Consider the following 21,927-nt stretch of genomic DNA (forward strand, 5'->3'; position numbering starts at 1 on the left):
GATGCTACCCAAGAACTAAACTTGTAAGTGACACCAGGATGTATTCCAAAATACACAGCCTTTTGGGACAAAGATCTGTGCTGGAAGTGACCAGCACGTTCTAGCAAGTGGTACACCCAGTGGCCCAGCTTTGGGACCTGATGTAATGCCTCTATGAAAATGGAATGGGCAGAGGAACAGGCAGAGACCAAATTATCCTCGTTCCTTGCACAGCCCAATTCCTCGCTTGCGATACTAGACTGGTAGCCTCCAGGGAGATGAAAGCGCATCCTCAGAGGAACGTTTCACATAGTCTCGAATCTCCCCACTTCTGAAAGTTCTCCCAAGCGCTTAGGAGGACTCTTTAGGTAACAAGAATCAAAAACCTTAAGGGAATAGAAGATTTGCAAAGGGCTGTGGTGGAGGACTTGGGGGGGGGGCGGAGAAGAATAATGTATTCATACTGAGCAATTAATTTATTTTTCTAGAAACGTTCTCCTGCTTAAATTATAACCAAGCCCTGGCACTGCTGAGTGCTATGATTTAATACCCCCATAATTAAAGACTTTGTTGTCATCCAAAGTCCTCACTGTGCAGAGAAAATCAGCTCAAGAGCAGTAGAAATGTTTTTTTAAAAGTCAAAGGCTGATTAGCATGAATACTTGCAAGAAGGCTTCCGCCACACAGCCCTCAAACCTGCTGCCAGCTATCACTCCCACCCTCGGGACAGCGTGGGCGCGCGTTCCCAAGCTGGCCCACCCCAGCCTGCCAGCCTTGCCCAGGTAGGTTTGGTCCAGCAAGCAACAGAGGGTCCAAAATACCCACCTAGGCCCTCCCCATTAACACAACCTGAAGTCGGAAGGGCGAGACAAAACAAGAAGTAATTCAGGAGCAGAGATGCTAACCCAGGATACAGTAGAAAAGATGTTGGCTCTCTTCAAGCTACAGTAAGCTCTGTGGTGCTCAAATACTGGAGCACGAGGGAAGCTTTAAAAAACCAAAACCAACCTATATTAGGGCTGCACCATTCACACACCAATCCTTGGAATGTCCCTAAGTGTTTCTTTGGGACTACTGCTTTGACAGTAAGTCAAAAGTCTTTATTGTTTTATCGTATTTAAGATGCCTGAATAGATCCTGCAGCCTCCTTATGATGCTCCAGCCGTAAGGAAACAGTCATATAATTTACAAAGGAATTAACAGGGCCAGCGTCTCAATGAAATGACAACTCTAACACAAACAGAGGGCACAAAATTTCAACGCTGTATTCCACCAAAAGGACTTCCATTGCTCCTAAACATGCATTTACGTCCAGAAACACACACCTTTCTCATAGCATTCAGGTACGGAGCTTCAACGTATCTTTCAGTTTATGTAAAACGTCCATATGAATGAAGTGAATTTACCATGAAACTAAAGCAAGTGTCAGTGGTAGACTGTTTTGACATGTCAAGACAGACGACTATGAACTTTAAAACCTCCCTCTTCTGCTTTATTGACAGGTAAATTGTTCAAAAATGTTCTCACAATTCAATAATTACAAAGACTTAGACTTACATTAAAAAAGTAAAAACCAGAAAACCCCCAAAGCAGTAGTGTCCAGCTCTAACTGAGCCCCTTTATCAAGAATCTGAGAAAAAGAGCAAGTACTGTCGAACACTTAACGTAACAGGATTAAATGTTGACTAGAACACTCAGTTTAAACTAAAGATAAGTGCACGTCTATACAGTGTTTCAGAAAAGAACATTAGCCATTGGTATACCATTAGCCCATTTAAACCAAATTTTAAATAAGTGACATCCAACTGTCAAAAAATTGGCACAGAAGGCACACTAGTGTGACAATGACAAACTGGATATGCCAGCCACTGAATTAATTACAAGCTTTTAATGAAACATGGTCACAAATCTTTGATTACTAAATGTATAATACATGGAAGCATGAGATTAAATATACACGCAAAACATCACCACTGCACGTGGGCCATAGCAAAATATACAGGAGTGTGTTGTGCATTTTTCTACATGATCAATACTTGATTAATAATCATGGGGTCTTCATGCAGGTGAGGATACAATTAATGAGAAAAGCAGCACCCCCAGTTACAGATCCTTCACGTTCCACTTTGGTAGCCAATAAAACAGACTGATGTTTTAGTGCGATATAGTCCCTTACATCAAGCAGACTTCAAGGGCAATGCGTCCACAAGAAGGCTTGCTAGCTAAACAATGTAGTGTCCTTACACCAAAAAACCCAGGAGAAATAACTTCTCAGAAGGAGACAGGCAGGAACTAGGAGTAAAATTTTTTTTCACAGCAGTAATTACCTATGTTTTAAAAGCCCTGACTAATGACTGATTGATGAGGACTAAAAAGCAGGGTATAGGTAAAAGATAACTGGCAGTAGTCCTATGTACAAGACTAAAAAGTTGGTAGAAAGATAGAAAGACAGTTATGCAGCTGTATATGTAATGGCTAAAAGAATTAAAAGGCCACAAAACTATAACCAACTTTTAACTTCCTGGTGATTCTATTGAAGCTGGAAATGACCTACAGCTTCCTAGCATTCTCCTTAAGATTTAGGAAACAAAGAGTTACGGGAGAAAGGAAAAGTGTATTCATCTGAGGATGTAACTAGACCTGCTCGCATTTCCTATTTAGAGGTCCAAATTGTGTCTAAAAGGATTTCCTGCTAATGAGACATTACATCATTCTATAGAAAAATAATATTCCTGATATTGTAGCAACATTATCAGTATCTCTCTCTATTTCTTTTTCGGCATAAGAATAAGACTATTTACTGGTGGCCTTAAATGCTCCTATGCAATAAAACTGTCACAGCTGTGCAGAAAGGAATCAACCGTAACTGAGCAGTGAACAATTCTGCATAAAAAGCTCAATCACTATTTAGTAAAGAATTTTCTTCATTTTAATAGTTTGTATCTACAATCTGGATATATAATTATTCTTGTACAACACTAGAGATTCAGTGTCAGTCTTGGCACTAGCATCTGAGACAGCTTTGCCCTGCTCTTGGAATACTCCATGGAGTAGTGGATGATTGAAGCCAGAATGGTGAGAGCAGTAGTGTTATGCATCACAGGTTGACTGGTCCAGTCCATCCAGCGTAAGCTGATTCCTATGAGGAGAGTTGGGACTTGGGGGACCACTCGGATTTGAGCTGTTGGATGGAGTAGAATGTTTGGTGGAGTCTGAATCAGGCTGTTAATGAGAAACATAAAAAAAAAAAAAATTGCTTACTTAAAATCAATTCTTCACACTGAAAAGCTTTCAAAGGCACTCAAAATTTGGGGTGAGCAACACCTACAAAGCAGTGTGTATTAGATTCAATTCATAGCTAAACATTCATACAAGTAATTCCATTATTATCAACAGGCTGCAGTGTAGTCCCTGAAGGTGACCTTCTGATGTACCAGGAATTATGGCAAAGTACGTGGAAACTGCTACATCTCAGGCTTCTCTCCTTTAGCCATTGAAAAACTTTCCTGATGGAATGCATCCATCTGTCCACTGTTGCTCTGGATTTACCACCCTGTGTTTTCCAAGCAATTTTTATAGCCCAGGAGCAGATCTGTCTGCCCATACAAACCAAGTAACAATTACAGTCAAATCATCTTCAGTTTGGTGAGAAGGAAAGAAACAAGCATATGAACTGCTTACAAAACAGCAACAGTGACAAGCATGTGAAATGCCTGACAAAAGAGCGAAGGCTGCCAAGTATCAGGCTGGAGATCTGGAAACAGAATATGTTTACTGGAGACACCCTATGTCAATGTCTAATAAAGACAGTCTATCCACAGTTATTTCCCCAGCGTTACACTGGTTGTTGGGTATTTGCCTTCACAGATTGGTCTCACTTCAACAGGATGGCTGGCAAGAGTCCCCGCTATTTTTGGTGAGCTGCAACTCTGAGCACTGCACACGTTCACTGCTGACGAAATACTGCATTTCAGGAAAAACTGGTACCGTTGCAGCAAGTTATTTTCAAGAAAGGGAATATACGTTTAGCAAATTGATTGAAAGGTAAGACCCTTCAAGAATGCGGTTCACAAGGTTTTGCATGGCTCAGACAATAATAAGATCATACATAACAAGATTATCCTAACATGATCCAGTTCATGCTGCGATAAAGCCAAAAGCCATGGGAAAAATAGTATAAAGCCAAAAGGTGTTATTAAAGCCTCCCTTTCTGAGTTTCAAACTACTCTTTGTTTTAATTCAAGAAGTCGTAAGAAATTGTAAGACCTATCGAAAAAGAAAATACTATTGTAAAAACCTTAGAATGCACCATTACTTGTGCCTACAAACAGCAATTATTAGACCATGGAATGTAACGGAATTTGAGAAGGATGCTGTACAATAACTAACTCGAATGACATAGACTGTCATCAGCACCTTTGAAAACCCAGGCAGTTTCAAAACCTGCTGTGTTTACAGACCCCTATTTTCACATGCTTTTAATGGCTTACTAAAGGTGATAAAGGAAATGGGAGCATGGCTGTGATCAGAACTCTGAGCACACGCTTTGACTTGCGGTGTCCTAAGGCATCCTGCAGAACTCTGGTTTCAGAAAAGCACCCTTCAAAATCCAGAACATTATATGGGCCTGTAGTTGGGTACCAAAAAGTGCTAAAAAGAGGCAAAGACCTTGATCTAGGAATTTGCCTCCCAGGAATAATTCCTAACACTTTCCTTGCACAGGCAGTGCTTGAGCAAAGCTTGGAAGAAGCTATATCCATGATAAAGCAAGGAAACAGAACTCATACATCTTCTCTCCTTAGATTCAGGGACGCCAGTTTTGTACAGCCAAGACATTTTCAATCTGGTGACTACTGGCGTATACTTTTACTCCTGTTATAAACAGTTCTATGTTTTTTTAAAATATAATTCCTTCTCAAGTTACATGACAAAGTGTCTTCCTTAAGGCAGCACAGAAAATTACTTAACTAGTTGTATTACTTTGCTATTCTATGCTAATAGCCTAGAGAACATTTTTAGGAGCTTTGAGGACATTTCATCAATTAGTCAAATTTCCCTTGCCTACAAAGCTTAATCCAAGACATAATACTTCTTAAAATACCACCATAAAAAGATCTTTTCACAGCTTTGCTTTTGTGCTGGCACATCTAACTTGTAATCATATATTACAGACTGGAGAAAACATTTGTGGAAGGAAAACATCTCCATAAAGAACTCAGTCTTTATGAAGTATTTCCTCAGAAATTTAATTTATTGGAAAAAGAAAACAAATCTACAGCAACAGGATAGCATCAGTCTCCATTTAATAACAGCTACTTTACCTCTTTGTCGAACTCCTGGTCAGGATCAGACATACTTCGGGAAGGCATGGCTCCTCCCACATCACTGCCACCTGGAGAGGAAGAAGGAAAAAAACCAAAAGGCAGGTTTACACCTCCTGTTGAAACCATAAATTACAGCTCAGAAGTGACAAGCTTGCGTCCAGCCTTACTTGACGAGGGCCATGAAATATAGGTTTTGTTCCTCTGCTGCTGCTGCCGTGAGACATTAGCTGTAGATGGACATGGTTTTTCATCCTGTGCAGGAGGTAGGACACTCTATAGTTGAAATGAAAGACCTTGTTAGCCAGCAACAAAAGCTATCCTACTAGGAGTTGTTACTCATGAAAACTTTACTGTGCTTTTGAAGCTATTACAACCCAGTGTTGGTAGAAAAACTGAACTTACTTGACCACATCCACATATTTTCAGTAACAGACACAAACCCTGAGAAAGACAGAGAAAGAACTAAGCCCCATAGCAGCCACTGGAACCTGTCAGCCAGCAAACCCTCTATTAAAGGGGCAGGGACTGTACCAACAGTTCTGCTTTCCTTCCTCCTCCTGCTGAAAGGACAAATGCATTACCCTCATATACGCTAGCTGAGAAGGACAAGAGAAAGCCTGACTAGCAGCTATAAACAGAGGGTATAGATCATAAAAGTGTACCTTTGCACCTTCCTCTCATGGATTTAACACTAATAGCTCACCAAATGCTGTATTTGTTAAATACAAAATAAAAATAATGCCTATAAAGCACTGCAACTTACGTGCATTTTAATTACCTCCACAGCATCAGTTTTTCCCCCCCTTGTTTTTGCTCTAGAATTGGCAAAGTGCCACAAGCACACCATTCCAGTTCCTAACAGTTTGTAGCTACTCCTACCCTTGCTAGGGAAGCAGAGGAGGGACAGGAAGAGGAAGAAAGCAGAGGGGAGCCTTGCAGTGAGGAATGGTCACTCTGGAGAAAGATTTCAGCAGAGATACAGCTCATGTGATAGACATGCTCAAAGCCTGTTGGAGGTGATATCAGAGCAGAATGTTGAGAGGATGAGGACGAAGGAAATTCATTCTGTTATTTTAAGAAGTCAAACAAGGAAAAGGAAGGAGGAGAGACTGATTATTTACAAACTACTAACAAGCTCCTGGCAGTGATATCTATCTCTTTCAGTCTCATAAGTCAGCTAACAGTATTTCCTTGCACAGGATTTACAAGCATTGCTCATCACGAAGGTCCACCTTTCTCAAAATGATTAAAAGAAAAATCTGGTACAGAGATAATACTTGAGCTCCTTATTGCTCATCTTCACAGTTTTTTGAGCAAGAATAAAGGCACATACACCTCCCTCCCTTTTAAATGTATTTTACCAGTGGGAGGTCCATGAGAACCTGCATTCCATCTCCTGGTCCCATATGAGCCACGTGGTTGAAATTCGTTGGGTTAGAAATCATCTTTGACCTTAGCTCAGGGTCTCTAAGCATTTCCCTAAAAGAACAGAGTGGTTTTTACTATTAGCATTCCCAGTCTGCATGTTATCATGTATAGTAAGTTACACACCACGATTAAATTCTTACCGCCTTTGTTGCAATCGCTCTTCCTCAGGAACCTTAAATACAAATCTTCTTTTGCTCCTAGTCCGAAGCATTTGCTTCTTGCTATTGTCAGATGTTTCTGGCACACTGAGGACAGCTCCTGCTGTAATATCACAACACAATTTCACATACATAGGTACACCTTGACCCAGACGCATCCAATACAAGTTTCATCTCATGCAAAGGTAACGTGACTTAAAATTACTCAGCTTTGTATCATTTTCCCATTTCTCCCCTTGGGCAGTACTCACCTGCAAACTTGTTCTTGAAATATATTAGTCTTGGTGGCTCGCAGTTGAGGAGATTCAGCGTGCCGTCCATGTTTAATGGTCTGATCTGTTTTGAGGAAGGAGACAGAGAATTAACTCAAGCCTAACATACACTGTGAAGAAATATCTAATTTGGAATTAACCCAATGAAGATCTATATTCAAAGAGAATTACTTACCCTTCGCAGACCAATAGTCTGGACCCATTCCATAGTGTTGACATCAAAAACATCAACACCATACTCACTATATACTGTTACATATGAAGAATTGCAACCTGCGTAGATTAAAAACAAACAGAAAACCCTAATGTGGTTTCAGGAAGTCCAGAACTGACACATATTTGAGCACATTTCAATAGTTAAAAGTTTTCCACTATGTGCAAGACATATTTTAAAACACTTTTTTCCCAGCCCCACTTTCAAACAGGTATTTTTGTGATAATAGATTTGCTAACAACTGCCAGCATCATGGAAAGATTTAAGTTTGACCCTTTCAGTATTTTTAAACTTCATATTATGATTTCATGAAATTGCAAAAAAGTTTTCAGATGCATACGAATTTGCTACTTGGTAGGAACCCAGCAGCTATCTTTTCTACAGATGCAGATTACTTCATTTCGGAAGCAGCAAACTAACTATACATCTGCTCTGTGCACGGGAAAAGAGGGCCACCATCTGTGAGGTGGGTCATGAAGTCATGATGTGGATCTGTTCTCAATTTCCTTCCTCTTTTGCTAACAATTATCTAGATTCAGATATTAGTGTGCAAGTTACTTTTATCAGGTTAACCAGGAAAATGTCACAATGTGTAAAGCCCACAACCCATTTTCTCTTTTATTTATTTTTTTTTAAAACGTAAAAGGCAGACAAGTTTATTGTAGGTCAAATGAAAAGCAGAGATCCCTAGAGCCTCATATCAACATGCATCTGCTCGTGTAAAGACTGTGTCCTGATGTAAAAAGCGGTTACTAGAAATTTATGGGAGCTAATAGGGAAAAGAGCTGCTTCAACAAACAAAAGAAAAATTACCTAGTAGGTCACTAAAAATACATCACAGAATCTCCTGAGAAGAACTGAAGTAAGGTTGCCATGCCATTTTTTAAATTTGTTCACAGAAAGCCTTGGACAGCCGTCATAAGTATGTATCCCAGAAATTATGTACGGTCAAGTAGTTATTAGATGGGGTCACAGTTGGCTTGGCTGTCCAAATCAAGGGAGACCACTGAGCATTCAGAAAGAAACACCAACTGCTTCTGCCTGGCCAGCTGGTAGCCAAGGCCAGCACTTACCAGTCAGAGCTGATAAGCTGGATCAGATCTCAGCTGGTTCCCAGAGACATATGATAGTGTCTGCACTGGGCTTGCTCATGCTACAGCTTGGAGACCTGCTGGCTCCCAGTCTTTGCACTGCGCTCAAGTTAAGCAGTCCCACAACGCCTGCACTGACTCAGCACAGAACCAGCACGTGAAGCTGGTTTAACTGCAACCTGGACAGGCCACCCGAGGTAATGGAGCTGACTGCGCTAGCGCAGACCTCGGCCTCTCCTAGCATGAGGGACTGAACGTCCTAGAGACAAATTCTCCACCATATCCTAACACTTCTCTGTGACATGGTCCTTTACCACAGCAGAAACTGCAACAGGGGGAGAAACCACTTCCACTTTGACTAGCTCCTGATGGGGCAGTTAAAAAAAAAGCCTACAACACTAGTGGCAGACACCAGGACTGAGGAAGGAGGACCGGGCTAATGAAAAGGGAAGTAATCCAGTTTCCTTTGGCAGCAGCAAACGTTGCTCCTTCTACAAAAACAGCCCCAGGCTAACACCACTCAGGACTGCACACACAAGGATGCTGTACAACAGTTTACAGTAAGAACAGCTGGTAATAATAACAAAACCATTAACTAGCAAGTCTAGTTTGCTGAAATGCAAAAAACTGTAAAGCTGATAAAGGAAAAGGAAACATTAGCTTTGGCTAATGGTGTTTTAAAGTAAATTTGCAACTACATTGTTTCCTTGGGCCTTTGCTTTGGAATTCTGGACAGAATTAGGTCAAAGTAAAAAAAGCAAACAATCTCAGTTCAAGACAATTAAAATTAAACAAACTGCTATCAGGGCCTGACCTGATCAAACCAGCATGCACCTGACTGCTTGCTGTACTGTTCAAACAAAAAGCTACTTCTTGCCTTCAATCATTCAAAACATTTCAATTGCTATTTGAGCTCCAAATAGAAATCCCAGTTTTATCACAAACTGCCTTTGACTACCAAATACTGAAAAATGCTCTGCATGTGCTTCTGTCCTAACTAGCTGCTAAGTCAATGCTCCTGAAATGAAAAGAGTGGTTGAAAAATTACCCTCCACCTGCCTATATTATTTTTGGAAATTCTCCCCCTAAAAACAAAACCAAAAGGAGAAAAAGTGCTACCAGTTCTACCAAACCCAAAATTTTTACTGCTTATTTTGTGATCTTCATGAACCTTTAGAGTTGTTCTTCAACCTTCTATTGTACTTTGAGTATAGGACACAGAGGACATCCTACAGACACCTAGACATTTACACTCTCTAGGGGAGCAAAAATCTTCACAGAATTTCACAGACCAGTAGTCTTGCACTGTCCTGCCTCCAGGACTACTCTCTGTAAAAGTTGTTTTGCATTCCATATTTTGTTCTTCTGTGTCCTGTAACAAGACAGAGCTTCTCTTCTTGCAGCATCCAGGATCTCAGTCCAGGAGATCATAAAGTCCAAAACTACCATTAGGAAGAACTATGTATCCTGTTAACTCATCAAAACTTCAATTGTAGGGATTGAAAGACAAACCAAAGCAAAATAGAATACAATGCTGATTATTTCAAGACAAGTAAAGCAGCAACAGGGATATGGCAACAGAAAAACATATACATACTACAGGCAACAGGAGTTGCAGGCCACATTAGTTCCTGCATGCGTGACCTTCGACCTTGCGAATCGACGTACACTCCCATATGGCTGAAGCAAAGCAGGTATTCCTCATTACTGAGCTCCACAGCACAAAGGGCATCAAAAGACTGCTGTGAGAGGAAGATAAGCGAGGGGTCATTAGGATTTACCAGGTTTATAGATTGTCCATCTCCCTGGATGGTCAACAGAGAGAACCCAGACTGGTAGCCAACACAGAGCTTGTCCTTGAACACTGTCATCCACTGTACAGTTCCTGGAGCCTGAATTTCACTGAATTTTTTGTGGAAAGGTTTAGTTCTGTGAATTTCATAGCAAAAAACTTGTCGTTTAACAGCCACAAACAAACAAGTTGAAGAACTCTTCTTTAGTGTTCCAGTTGTAATCAATTGGCAGCCTTTAGTTTCTGCAAGCTTAATGTCAAAGTTTCCTTCTGACCCATCCAGAGAGGCCCAGGGGTAAAGATGAACATGATGGTTCCGACCACAGATGAGGATGATAATTTTCTCTTTGGGAGCAAGCTCTATCTGGTACACCTTCTTGCAGTCAGCAGCTCGGACTATCACTGCAAAGGAAAGAAAAGCTGCCCTAAGTTAAACAAGAAAACCATCAGGCCTGGAAACATTGCAGCGTCACATACTGATGTCTGAAAATGAATCTAAACACAGACACCAGATAAGAAAGAGCACTTATTACATGTTTGATGCTCTGTTATTAACTCTTAGAACAAATGAGGAAACAAAGCATTCCTGTGACTCTATTGAGTTACAGGATACAAAGTCTCAGCAACTCGACAGAAAAAGGCTGCTTAACATCTGGGATAAATGGAGAGTTTTTTTATATAGTGTCATCTGTACTATCTATACACTGCAAGATGCCCTCTATCTTCTGAAATGGGTCCCACCTTCAGGAAAGTATCGGTATCTTCAGTAAACTATGGAGGAAGACCAAATTAGCAAAACACAAAGAAAAGAAACAGGAAGTATTTAATGCTGATAATGGAGGATACAAATTTCTGTACTGCCGGCAAATGTCTCAGCCTAATACAAAAGCAGTACAGTAAGTGGGTGTTAAGCACCTATATGGAAAGGTAAAAAAAGCTGTGTGAGATGGGAAAAGGATAAGAAGAAATGGGCTTAAGCTGCAGGAAAAGATGTTTAGGACAGGCACCAGGAAAAGCCTTCTCACAGTAAGGACTAGTTAGGCTGCCCACGGAAACTAGTTTCACTGTTTGAAGTGTTTTTTAAAACTGAGTTAGAGGCAGCTAAGGGGGTTATGTACAATGTGTTCTGCTTTTGGGATTGTGGGTATACAGGCACTTTCAGGAAAGCAGTGAGCATTTCATGGGTTACAGGTAGAAGAGGCTAAGCGATTCCAAACTAGGAAACCTAGTACGCATAAGCTAATTATATTAAAATGTTACTTTCATTTTTCTGTTAGCATTCAAAATATCTGTGAATGATAATAATAATAATAAAAAAGAAATATTAACTGGAATTTATATGCATTTTTTTCAGTAACAGTTGAGTAACTTTGCCAAGTTACCAAATTCTGTAAATTCTGTAACAAGACTTTGGCTGTTTAAATCACAAAGCTTTTGTGGCATCCTCCCACTTGCACAAATAGATGATATGTCTGAAGAAACATTCTATGAAATAACCAGCTGTTGGAACTTTGCCACCAAGATTATTTTTTTCCCCCCCCTAGCTCTAACTCCAGCTTACAGTTTACACTATTTGTCAAGAACTAAGTGATATTCTGACCAAAGACCTTTGATATTAGCAGCTGGCAGTTAATTAACACTGAAAATTACAACTGCCATAAAATGGAAAAGAAATTACAATTTATAAAAATGTTATTAACACGTAGGAACTGGACACAGAAAACTCCTGCAAAACGTCTTTTAACTTAAACCCAAAACTTACAATTCATTTTCACATTTACATATGACACAGTGATACAGATAATTGTTCCTTTATGAAATGACCTTTCAAATTAAATGTACGATTTTCTTTTATGCAAGAAGCTGTACTGGAATCTTTGGAATTATCTGCATCTATAGTTACGTTTATATCTAAGTACTTACAGAATGATGACCACTGGAAGTTTACTCAAAGGAATGGCATTTATTACTGCCAAAAAGAATTTAAAATATCTGTTTTCTCCATGTATAAAGCAGTTTCTCCTGGAACTGGACAATGGCTTATTCTAAGCAAACGGAAGCAATAACGTTTTGCTTTTTGCCCCAAAACCACATCCCTAACTTCATTTGATTTTGCACATCAAGTCTTTCAGAACCTGTACTCACTGCTTTACTTGACACTGAAATGCAAGTTTAGCATGACTGCAATCCAACTGTCAAATCGCTACAAACTAAATTGCCTTGAAAAAGGAAATTAAAATTCTTCCAAAGCTATATTTAAAGAAGTATCCTTTTTGAAATTTGAATGACAATGACTAAAAACAGTCAAAAGGATATTTCAGGAGTGTCTCAGTGATTTTTCCAAGCTGAAAAAGGCACCTTTTATTTTTACAAATCTGTATCACTGACTTCAATATCCTCAACTTCCAGATAGTTAAAAGACACCAGAAGAACCTAAGCTCAGACTTTATAAACAAAGTGAAAAAAAGGTGAAGAAAGCATTAGGTCTTTTGTTAGAAACAATCCTATCAGACAGCCATGGCTGTTAGCTCTTACACCACAGAAAGTATGGATTTAGAATGTTGTCTAAATTTAGAGTGCCTAATGAGTTATAAGAAAGTATGAATTTCACAAGGTATGTTTGGTGCTTTTAAAGTCAGAGAGAAAGAAATAACTTGGAAGAGATAAATAATAGTAGATTACTGTGTCCTAAATCTGCATTGCTTCTTGAAAATATATTACTTAACTTCTGTAAAAAAAATGTTTAAAATTGCATTTTGTATGGATTGACCCCAAACAATCCCCATGCTCATGTGCTAGTAGTTCTTTTGGTCTCCGTGCTCTCCCCACCATACCAAGGCATGTCTCCCATTGTTATCTGTATTTGTGCTCAGTATATCAGGTTAAAGGGAAAAATTAATCCCTTACTCCCTAGCTGTGATGCCTAAGAATTCAATGACAGAGGGATATGCCTGTGCTCCCCAGTGACTGTGCAGCATACGCTTCGCTGTGGTACCCGAAGCACACTCTGTGAATTTCTGGAATGCACATGCTAAGTCTTCATGAAGAACAGGCTAATCTGATGCCATTTTTCCCAAAGCAGAGGGCAGAGTGCATCGAGAACAGGAAGGAAAAAGCAGGTTCAGGAAGAAGCATAGGGTCAGGGAAATAAAGAGATAATGGAAAGGGACAAGCAAGGCATTTGCTTTGGCCATTATTGGTTTGAAACAGAACATGAACGGCTGTCAAGTTTCTGGAAGAAACAATGATACATGGTGGCTTTAATGAAAAGTCTACAAATGCTTGTGCTTATTGCACTAGCTGTCTAACTTCTAATATATGTCAGTTTAAGTCCTCTGATGATGCAGGTTGGAGTAAGTCTGTTTCCACATCAAGTTTTTCTCACTCAGGTTCTATTTAGTAAGTGCCTGGTAATTGATTGTGCATCAACTGCTGCTGTGTGTGCTGTGCATGTTCTGTGTGCTGAAGCGTTTTGTTACCTGCTATGGGAACACAGTTAAGGTGAGATTGTGTCAGAATATGCCCAGTAACTCATCCCTTTAATTTCAGCCAGTCAACTGAACGTAATGGTAACGACCAAATTAGTGCTTATACCTCACACTCACTTTTCCTTCTCATCAGTTAACTGAGTGCTTAATACTTACTATACATGAAGGGCGGTTGTTGTGCAACCTATGTTGTAACAGCACTAAAAGTTATGGAGCTCATTATTCCATATGTAATTACTGCAAGCATTATGGCCTAACTTACCGTCACGGGTCACCTCTATCACATACAGTCCTTCTTCTGAACCAATTGCTATTCTATCTCGATCTAAATCAGGAAGGAAAAAAAAAAGGCGATTAATTCAGCTACACTTAATCTCACATTTTTCCAGCTGTTCAAAGCAAACAGTCTGTTTTACATTTCTGGACAAACAGATTTTCAACACCAAATCAATTTTGCTTAAGTTCATGCAGTCTGTCAAAAGCATGCTATATAAAGTATTGCTAAAACCATCTGTTAAACAACTAAACAGTATCATTTACTCCAAGTAGATGAAGAAATCTGAATATGAATGCAAGATTAGCACTTCCCCCCATTATTAAATTCCTATAAAGAAATTCAGCTGAGAAATTTATTTCAAGGTGTCAGTGCTCTCATTACAGAAGCCCAACTAAAAGCTCCAACCCTCACACACTTCAAAAAGTTAAACCAAACATACCTACAATAGCAGCAGCTAAACTTGCTTTAATAAGAGGCAGTGTACTGTCATAGGCTTCTTGTGGAATATGCACAACCTGGTTTTTCAGTCTGTTTTTGTGCAGGATAGACTGCAACCCTTCCAGGATTCCAACCCACTTTCTCTTCTCATTCTCATTTTCCGTCAGGATCAGTAGAGAACAAGACTTTGAAGGCAAACCTAAGAGAGAAGCTGTCACCTTTTAACAGACAGAGAAAGTGAAATTACTAAGAAAATAAAGGCCCTTTTTGTCAGTACTATATACTTCACAGAACTGTGGTAGTAAAATACAGTTTTTCATAACAATGTGATGATGTACCTGAGAGGTATGCAACATCGCACACAGCTAATATGACCACAGTGCTTCAAAAACACCCCACACAAGCCACAGCAGTTTTGTTTGAAAATACTCAGTCTTGCTCAGTCATTCTGAATCCTAAAATATGGGCAAGGAACGCTACATTCCTTTCCTACAATAAGCAATACATGGCAGTAAAGGGCTCCTTCCTGCTCTGAACTGGAATTTCAATAACATGCCATAATTTGTCCTGATCCCTCCCCTCCCCCCATCTTTTAATAGCTCATTCAAAAAGACACACATGCTTTCCAAATCAGATGCATTTAAACTCAATGGTATTGCTATGATCATTTCCAGATTCTGATTTTGCTACTTAATTTTCACAATATTTGTCCAGGGGGAAGAGCACATCATATCTGCATTAAAAGCTCTGGAGAAAAGCAATGATTTGAGACTGAAGCACTGTACTGCCCCACTTCTTCGTGTTAAAAAGAAAATCACTACGGCTTCACTAAATTTTTGGGTAAATCATCCTATAGGTATCAAAGCAGAATGTACTCTGAATAGAAAAATTATTCAGGAACTTCCTGTCACCCAAAGTACGCACTAACTAATTTCTTAATATTAGGTTTGTGTCCTGTATAAAGATACAAAAGGGTTTGTGAGATCATGGGAACTATGCTTTCAGTCACAGACAAACAGGTCACCAGCCAGTATCAGCCCTCAAAACACACTATTAGAATAACAATAGTTAAACAGAAAAAAAGCAGCAAAAGGTGCAAAAGTGCAAAACTGAAGGTGGCAATATGGAATAACACACCTTCAGCTTATATGCCTTGATAAGAAAATCATCATAAATAATAGATGATGCAGTTATGCAACATACACTGAAAGAGTGAATTAAGTAATAATATTCATCTTAAAAGATAGAATATATCTGAAAGTAAACTTGGGACAATAAGATGTCAAAGACAGAACTCCAGAAGTAAGACAACAGTGAAAAGCAGCAGGAAAAGAACTGAGTAGTTTGCAGTTGCTCATAGCTCTTATTACTCTGCATCAAGCTTTGCTCACGTCTAAACTGTAACTAAGCATTAACATTTTAAAGATGGATAGAGGCATAATGGATAATACTTCTAAATTTGACAACCAAACCAAACCAGACTTCAGCTATGGTCTTCCCTTTGAAGCACTACCATGTATTACTGCTCAGTCTTTTGAAGGTGGCATCTTACATGCAGTTAAATGTGGAAAAAAATGGGAGAGCTGGTCATTTTATATATATATATATATATACACGTATGTATATACACACACACATATATATATATATAATTATTCATCACACAAAAATCCAGTATCTGATATGAAATTCAAGGCTTCTTAACTCCAACTGCTAAGCTATGGAAGGACTCCACTACAGACACTCTCACATTATTATTAAAAATGTATCGACGGCAGCACTCAGATTGCAGCGTCTGGATGCAAGGATGGCATCCAGCTTTAAAAACTGGTTACCAAGGAGAGATGTTGGAGTCTGAGATAAGTTCTTCCTCTTCTTGATTTCATGGAGGGTCAGAGGTTGCAATATTTTAGTGTCTGGCAGCATTCTGATATTGCTTTTTTCTGGCGGAAGATCCAAAAGAAATGAAAATCTCTCTTTGGTGGGCCACCAATATCATCACGTGTTATGCGAAATAATACATAAGAAAGAAGGACCACATTTTTACAGAGGTGATGTAAAGTAACAGTTTTAACTGTTGCACAGAAGCTACTCTATGTCAATTATGTCAGCAAGATGCAAATCTAGGATTAAATGAAATTGAGAAAACAGACTCACTGCATCAGATATTACTGGTTTCCAGTTTCAGAAATTCCTTCTTTTGAAGGAGTACATAAAACTAACAAAAGAGGTGGACTTTGGCAGCTTCCTCTTGTCCCTGTCAACAGTGTCTCTAGATGGATATACTCACCAACCAGGCTTCCAGCTAATTCGTCAGATCATTTTAGCAGGGGATAATCTCATCAAACTGTGCAGACATTTTGTTACGTCTATCCACAGAAGTATTTTTACATGGGGATACTTGACAAAAGGGGTTTTTTTGGTTGGGTTTTTTTTTCTTTTTTCTTCTTAGATACTCTTATCAGTTAAAAACTGCGGGCAGAAATTAGAGCAGCAAGTCAGGCAGGCTAAACTGTATGGATGCCTCATCCTTAAACGAATCAACCACCATTCTGCATAGCTCATTTTCTCTCCTCAGAAGTCCTTTCCCATAGTATTCCACATTTGCTAATTTGAGAATAAGAGCAGGCAGATGGGAATAAAAAAGAAAAAAATTAGAAACAAGTAAGAGGAAAACCAAGGTAAAAGTAGTAGTAAACTGAAGGATGAAAATACGCTTCCGGAAATATTTCTACAAAAATGAGGAAAAGGAAAGCCACAGAAGCATTTAAGTAGCCAAGACATTTTCTAAGTAAAACTCTAAAGGACCAAATGATTGGGACTGCATATGACTGCCAGCTCTTTGGCTTCCATGTTTCACTGATTTGATTCTGTATGACTGATGATCACACTGAAAACTGAGATTCTGAATTCAAACGCAAGGGATTATAGATGTTGGCTACCACCACACCTTTCTCCATATTTTAAAATTCCAATTTAAATATAATTCACACAAAACCTAAGAAAGAACCTGTGTTAAAAACTAAATACAGCATTCAGATACAACATACAAAGAAGATATTATAACTAAGCTAATTATTTTATTTTAATTTTTGTCTGTTATACTTAAATATGAAATTAAGGAAACAAATATCAAATGTTGTGGGTTTTTTTTATACAAGTCAATACATGGAAAAAAGAATCAGTGAGCAGAACCCAGCTTCGCCTACTCTGTTACAGCACCAGTCCCTTAAACAAGGGTCCTCCCAAAGCTAAGAAAGAAAAACCAGGTCCTGGTAACACCAATGGAAGAGGAGACAAAAAATATACTTAATTATAATCAAGAGAATAAAAAAAGCCAAACTTTGTCTACAAAGAAGCAGCAAAAGACGTAGAACTTTGTTTTTTACAATTCAGTTCTAAGAGGAGCATCATATTGTTCTCCAACATATTTCACCACCTCTTGTAAATTCTTATACTTCGTAACTTGATAAACATTAAACATGGATAACTTACTTCAGTATCAAAACAAAACACTAGTGTTTAAGTTGTATTTTCTTTAAAAGTAAATTGGTAGCCATACCCTGAATATACAAGGGATGTCTTTACGAGTTGCGTGTATTACATCCGATGCTAGGACAGAGCTCACACAAAAATCTTCATCTCTAGTAAGAAAGAGAGCAAGAGAATCACACACATGCACACACTAACATTATTCAGCAAAATCTAATTGACCAACTGTTTCAATAGGCTGCAATCTCCTAACACCACACAGAGGTCACAACTGTAATCACTGCTTTGTTATGCTCTAACCATCCCTGACCCAAACAACTCACAAGCTTTAGTTACATTTCTACAGCATTTAATACGTGAAACTCAGTCCACCTGAAGTTAAGTGGGGTGGCTTTATGTAGTTTTTGTTTACCAACCACACCTATTCTACAGTTAGCAGCAAGAATATTGCTCTTCCAGCCCAGCAGACACATTATAAATGAATAATTCATACCTCAATGTGTAGCAAGAGAGGGGCCTTTGGAAAAAAAGAAAAATCACATAAAAAGCTCTTGGCAACATAATTATAGTTTGTGGGATTCAAATAAGGGTTTTCAAAACAGCTGGATTTTATTCTCTATTACATTAAAATAAACAGACATCAGAACAACTTTTGCATTTCAGAGTGCTCCACCCCAGAGGGCTTGTCTACACAGGCCTTTTTAAACTGAATTTGACCAAGTTGATCACCATAATTGCCAATTTTAGTGCAAAGATGACAGTAATGCCTGGAACTTGCCCATACTAGAATTTAGAGCTGTGGTGGTTAATGTCTATTAAAACATCTAAGAATCCTCAGAAGACAGACTCAAAGAGGCAGCTACAATAAGCAGATAAAACATGGGACAAGTTGGTATCGTATCTAGCTGAGCTGCTTCAAACAATGTACCGATGTGAATGCTGTTATCTGCAATACTTCCGTGCCTCTGCTCCCACGGCCAGCATGTCAGAGAGCTGACACTGACAGCTCTCAGAATAAATGTGAGAACAGCAGTACCAGTACAACCCCAGAGTACTGTCTGGAAAAAAAAAATCCAGGTGCTTGTGAATGCAAACTTTATATTCAACATAGATAAAAGATGCTGTAACATTAAAAGGTATTACACTTTCTTGATATTTCCACAATTTGAAATATAAAACCTTCCTGGTTACTCTGATCAATGCAAGCTCCAGATCTTTTGTAGACAGTGTTCAGTCGTTCCCTATCAAAAAATAACTCCCATGAGAAGGCAGGGTCAGAGCCACTTCCACTGTAAATTAGTTGGTGTTTTTCTGAAGACTATTTCAGTTTTTCTAATGTTCCTGAAATTACTGGCTATGGGATGATCTGTGACTCAATGTTGAGGTCAGAATGCAGGAGAAAAAATTATCTACCAAAGTCTATTTTATTTGTTTTCCACGTGTGCGTATGGAACTCTAGGAAGAAGCATGCTAATAGCGTAAATATTAGTGACTGTAGTATGAGTGATTTCTTGTTGAGCCAACTCTTTCAGCTTACGCAGTCTACGTACAGAACACATGGGTTTTCTCAGACCAGAGCTCCCATGATCTTAAAGTTTCTTGTGTACTATAAATAAATATTCCTGTTAGAAAAAAATACAGAGGTTTTCTACTTTGTCATAATAATACCAACCTGAGATCCAAGACCTGACTTGCAACAACTCCAGGTTGGGTGGATTTCCCTTCAGGCACATCATATAAGAACAGCTTACAGTCACAGACAACTGCATAAGCCCTCTGCCACCCCTTCTTAACTCCTGTAGGCTTTGGGACCTGTGAATAAATAACTGATTGCTTATTAAATGTAAGCACATGTAGTAGACACAGAAAGCAGGGACATTTAGAAAAGCTTATATTTAGGATCATCAGAATTAGAACACGTTCTACTTGCCCTTCAAAACGGAGTGAAAAATGTCAAGTAATCAAGCAATTATTTTTCTTCCCTTAAGTTCAACCATTACTTGATACAGTTTAATAAATATATTAGGTACCATGAGGACAAACAATGGGGCTTGTATATGCCACAAATGGCACAATGGTAGGACAGTTTACCTTTTACATTATGCTTACATCAACATTGACAGAAACTCTTCCTTAAAACATGCTTCCCCCCAGTCCTACCGCTGCTTATGAACATTGTAGCTACTAATCTACCAACCTCTAGCTCTTGTAGTAAAACCAACCATTTATCCCACATCCAAAGCAAAAAAGGTTAAAGAAGTTACAGAGATGGCACACAAAGCTTCAGGCATTAGCACAATTTAAGAGATCTGTTTAAACATACTTAGAGGTTCCAAGCTGCATAGCTGTAAGTGAAGTTTAGTATTCTTCTCTTATCCAAGAACAAAAGACTGTTACCTTGACATAACCTTTATAGGCGGTTCCTATTCCTCTTTGCACATCTACTCCAAGAGGCCTTTTGGCTTGCTCAGGGGGTATGGGGCAGACCTGAGGTGCACTATCCTTGCAGGAAACATGGCATGCAAATGAACACACTAAGTACAAAAGAGAAAATTCACAGTGAAATGCATGTATGAGTCAATCATAACATGAGATTAACGTAGTCTACCCTACCCTTAAGCTCAGCAAATTAATTAATCACACTGAAACTGGCAGTCAAATAGCAGTGTGATAGCCCACTACGCTAAAGGAGTGAACACACCTAGATATCACATCAGACTCTTCAAAGTGCTTCTATTTTCTCTTTTAAGCCTATTACTTCCATAAGGGGCAGGAACTGAGTCCACATTTCAAGGCAAATTATGAAATCATTTTCCAGAAGGAAAAGGACTTGGTCAGACTTACTGGTGTTAAGCGGCAGCTAACCCACTCAGAAGGAAAGGGTATTAATAAAGGAGAAATAAAAATTATGGGGCAGTGATAGGAGACAAGATAAATATAGAAGGTGTTTAATTTGATCCAAGTATACAAGAATACTGCAAAGACAAAGTAAAACTAAACTGACCAAAAACCAGAAAGGGTTATACTAATTAAACACAGGCAATAGACTTGAAGCATAACAGTAGAAACCAGGAGACAAGGACTGAAGCACTGCATGGGGAAGGGGGCATGTATTTATCTCCCAGAGTTCAAATAAGGAGCAATCATCCACACTAATAGTTGTATCCTTTCTTACCATTTACACCACTTTGCGCTGCACCAAGGGACAGAGGTCTCTAGGTCACTTGTCTATAGAGTACTTCACACAGAAAGAAACTCAACGTATGCCACTTCACGAGACAGACTACAAGGACTGCGGAATGAATTAACATGTCCTATCGAGGCATCTGACCCACAGTTATAGGTCAGATCTTTCCACAGAGACTGCCTGGTTTGTCCCAGCTACCCTGTTTCTACCAGTAGGTTTGGGAAGGCAGCAGGAGAGTGGCACAGCGCTGTGATCTATCCAGTGCACCCTCCTAACCATACTGTTGGAAGTGGGCATCTGGCAGATACCTTATGTGCATCTAGTCCCGTAATTACAAAGGGTCGAAGGATTCCAGGAGACCTGGAAACAGCCTGCTTCTGCTGGAGCCACTGACTGAGCTACAAAGCCCCTTCTCACCATAACTAAGGGAACAGCCAGGAAGAGAGGGCACCCCACAGCAGGCTGCCTGGCTCACTCTTTTGAGCTACAGCCTGCTCCCAGGAAGACAGGGGTTACCAAAAAATCATGCACTCGAAGTACTGCAGGAGCTCCCCAAGACGAGATAATCAATTCAGTTCTTTCAGGAGGCATCATAATTATTTGGGAGTGTGCATACCAAGGCACACCAGTTGCAGAATAGGGAAAATCCACAGGATATAGCCAGTTCTACAGGCCTCTGGAAGTGCAACTGTGTTTTACCGTTGTCTCCAGCATTAAAAAGACAAGGAACTGGGAAAAGCAAGTGATTGGGAGCAGAACATGGCAAAGTTTTGTTCTACTGGAGTCA

The 21,927-nt window shown here is 39.3% G+C and overlaps 1 protein-coding gene across 14 annotated transcripts in view; it reads right to left on the reverse strand.

Annotated features, from left to right (window-relative positions):
• Positions 1–1,446: 1,446 nt before the first annotated feature.
• Positions 1,447–21,927, reverse strand: part of CDC42BPB (CDC42 binding protein kinase beta) — a 98,654-nt gene continuing 78,173 nt past the window's right edge. For 6 of the 14 annotated variants that reach the window (XM_056345170.1, XM_056345162.1, XM_056345174.1 and 3 more), the window contains 14 exons: positions 20,351–20,487; positions 19,626–19,765; positions 18,024–18,105; positions 14,463–14,679; positions 14,009–14,071; positions 10,064–10,660; positions 7,337–7,434; positions 7,141–7,225; positions 6,872–6,992; positions 6,665–6,782; positions 5,706–5,744; positions 5,471–5,576; positions 5,301–5,371; positions 1,447–3,201 (listed from right to left, as the gene is read on the reverse strand). In XM_056345170.1, coding sequence (XP_056201145.1) covers positions 3,070–3,201; positions 5,301–5,371; positions 5,471–5,576; positions 5,706–5,744; positions 6,665–6,782; positions 6,872–6,992; positions 7,141–7,225; positions 7,337–7,434; positions 10,064–10,660; positions 14,009–14,071; positions 14,463–14,679; positions 18,024–18,105; positions 19,626–19,765; positions 20,351–20,487 — 2,006 coding nt within the window. In that variant the 3' untranslated portion in view covers positions 1,447–3,069. Of the gene's footprint in view, positions 3,202–5,300; positions 5,372–5,470; positions 5,577–5,705; positions 5,745–6,664; positions 6,783–6,871; positions 6,993–7,140; positions 7,226–7,336; positions 7,435–10,063; positions 10,661–14,008; positions 14,072–14,462; positions 14,680–18,023; positions 18,106–19,625; positions 19,766–20,350; positions 20,488–21,927 lie in introns of those variants that run through there. The other 8 variants (XM_056345166.1, XM_056345175.1, XM_056345173.1 and 5 more) reach the window with 4 other exon arrangements.

This window comes from Falco biarmicus, chromosome 7, assembly GCF_023638135.1.
Source record: "Falco biarmicus isolate bFalBia1 chromosome 7, bFalBia1.pri, whole genome shotgun sequence".
Lineage (NCBI taxonomy): Eukaryota > Metazoa > Chordata > Aves > Falconiformes > Falconidae > Falco > Falco biarmicus.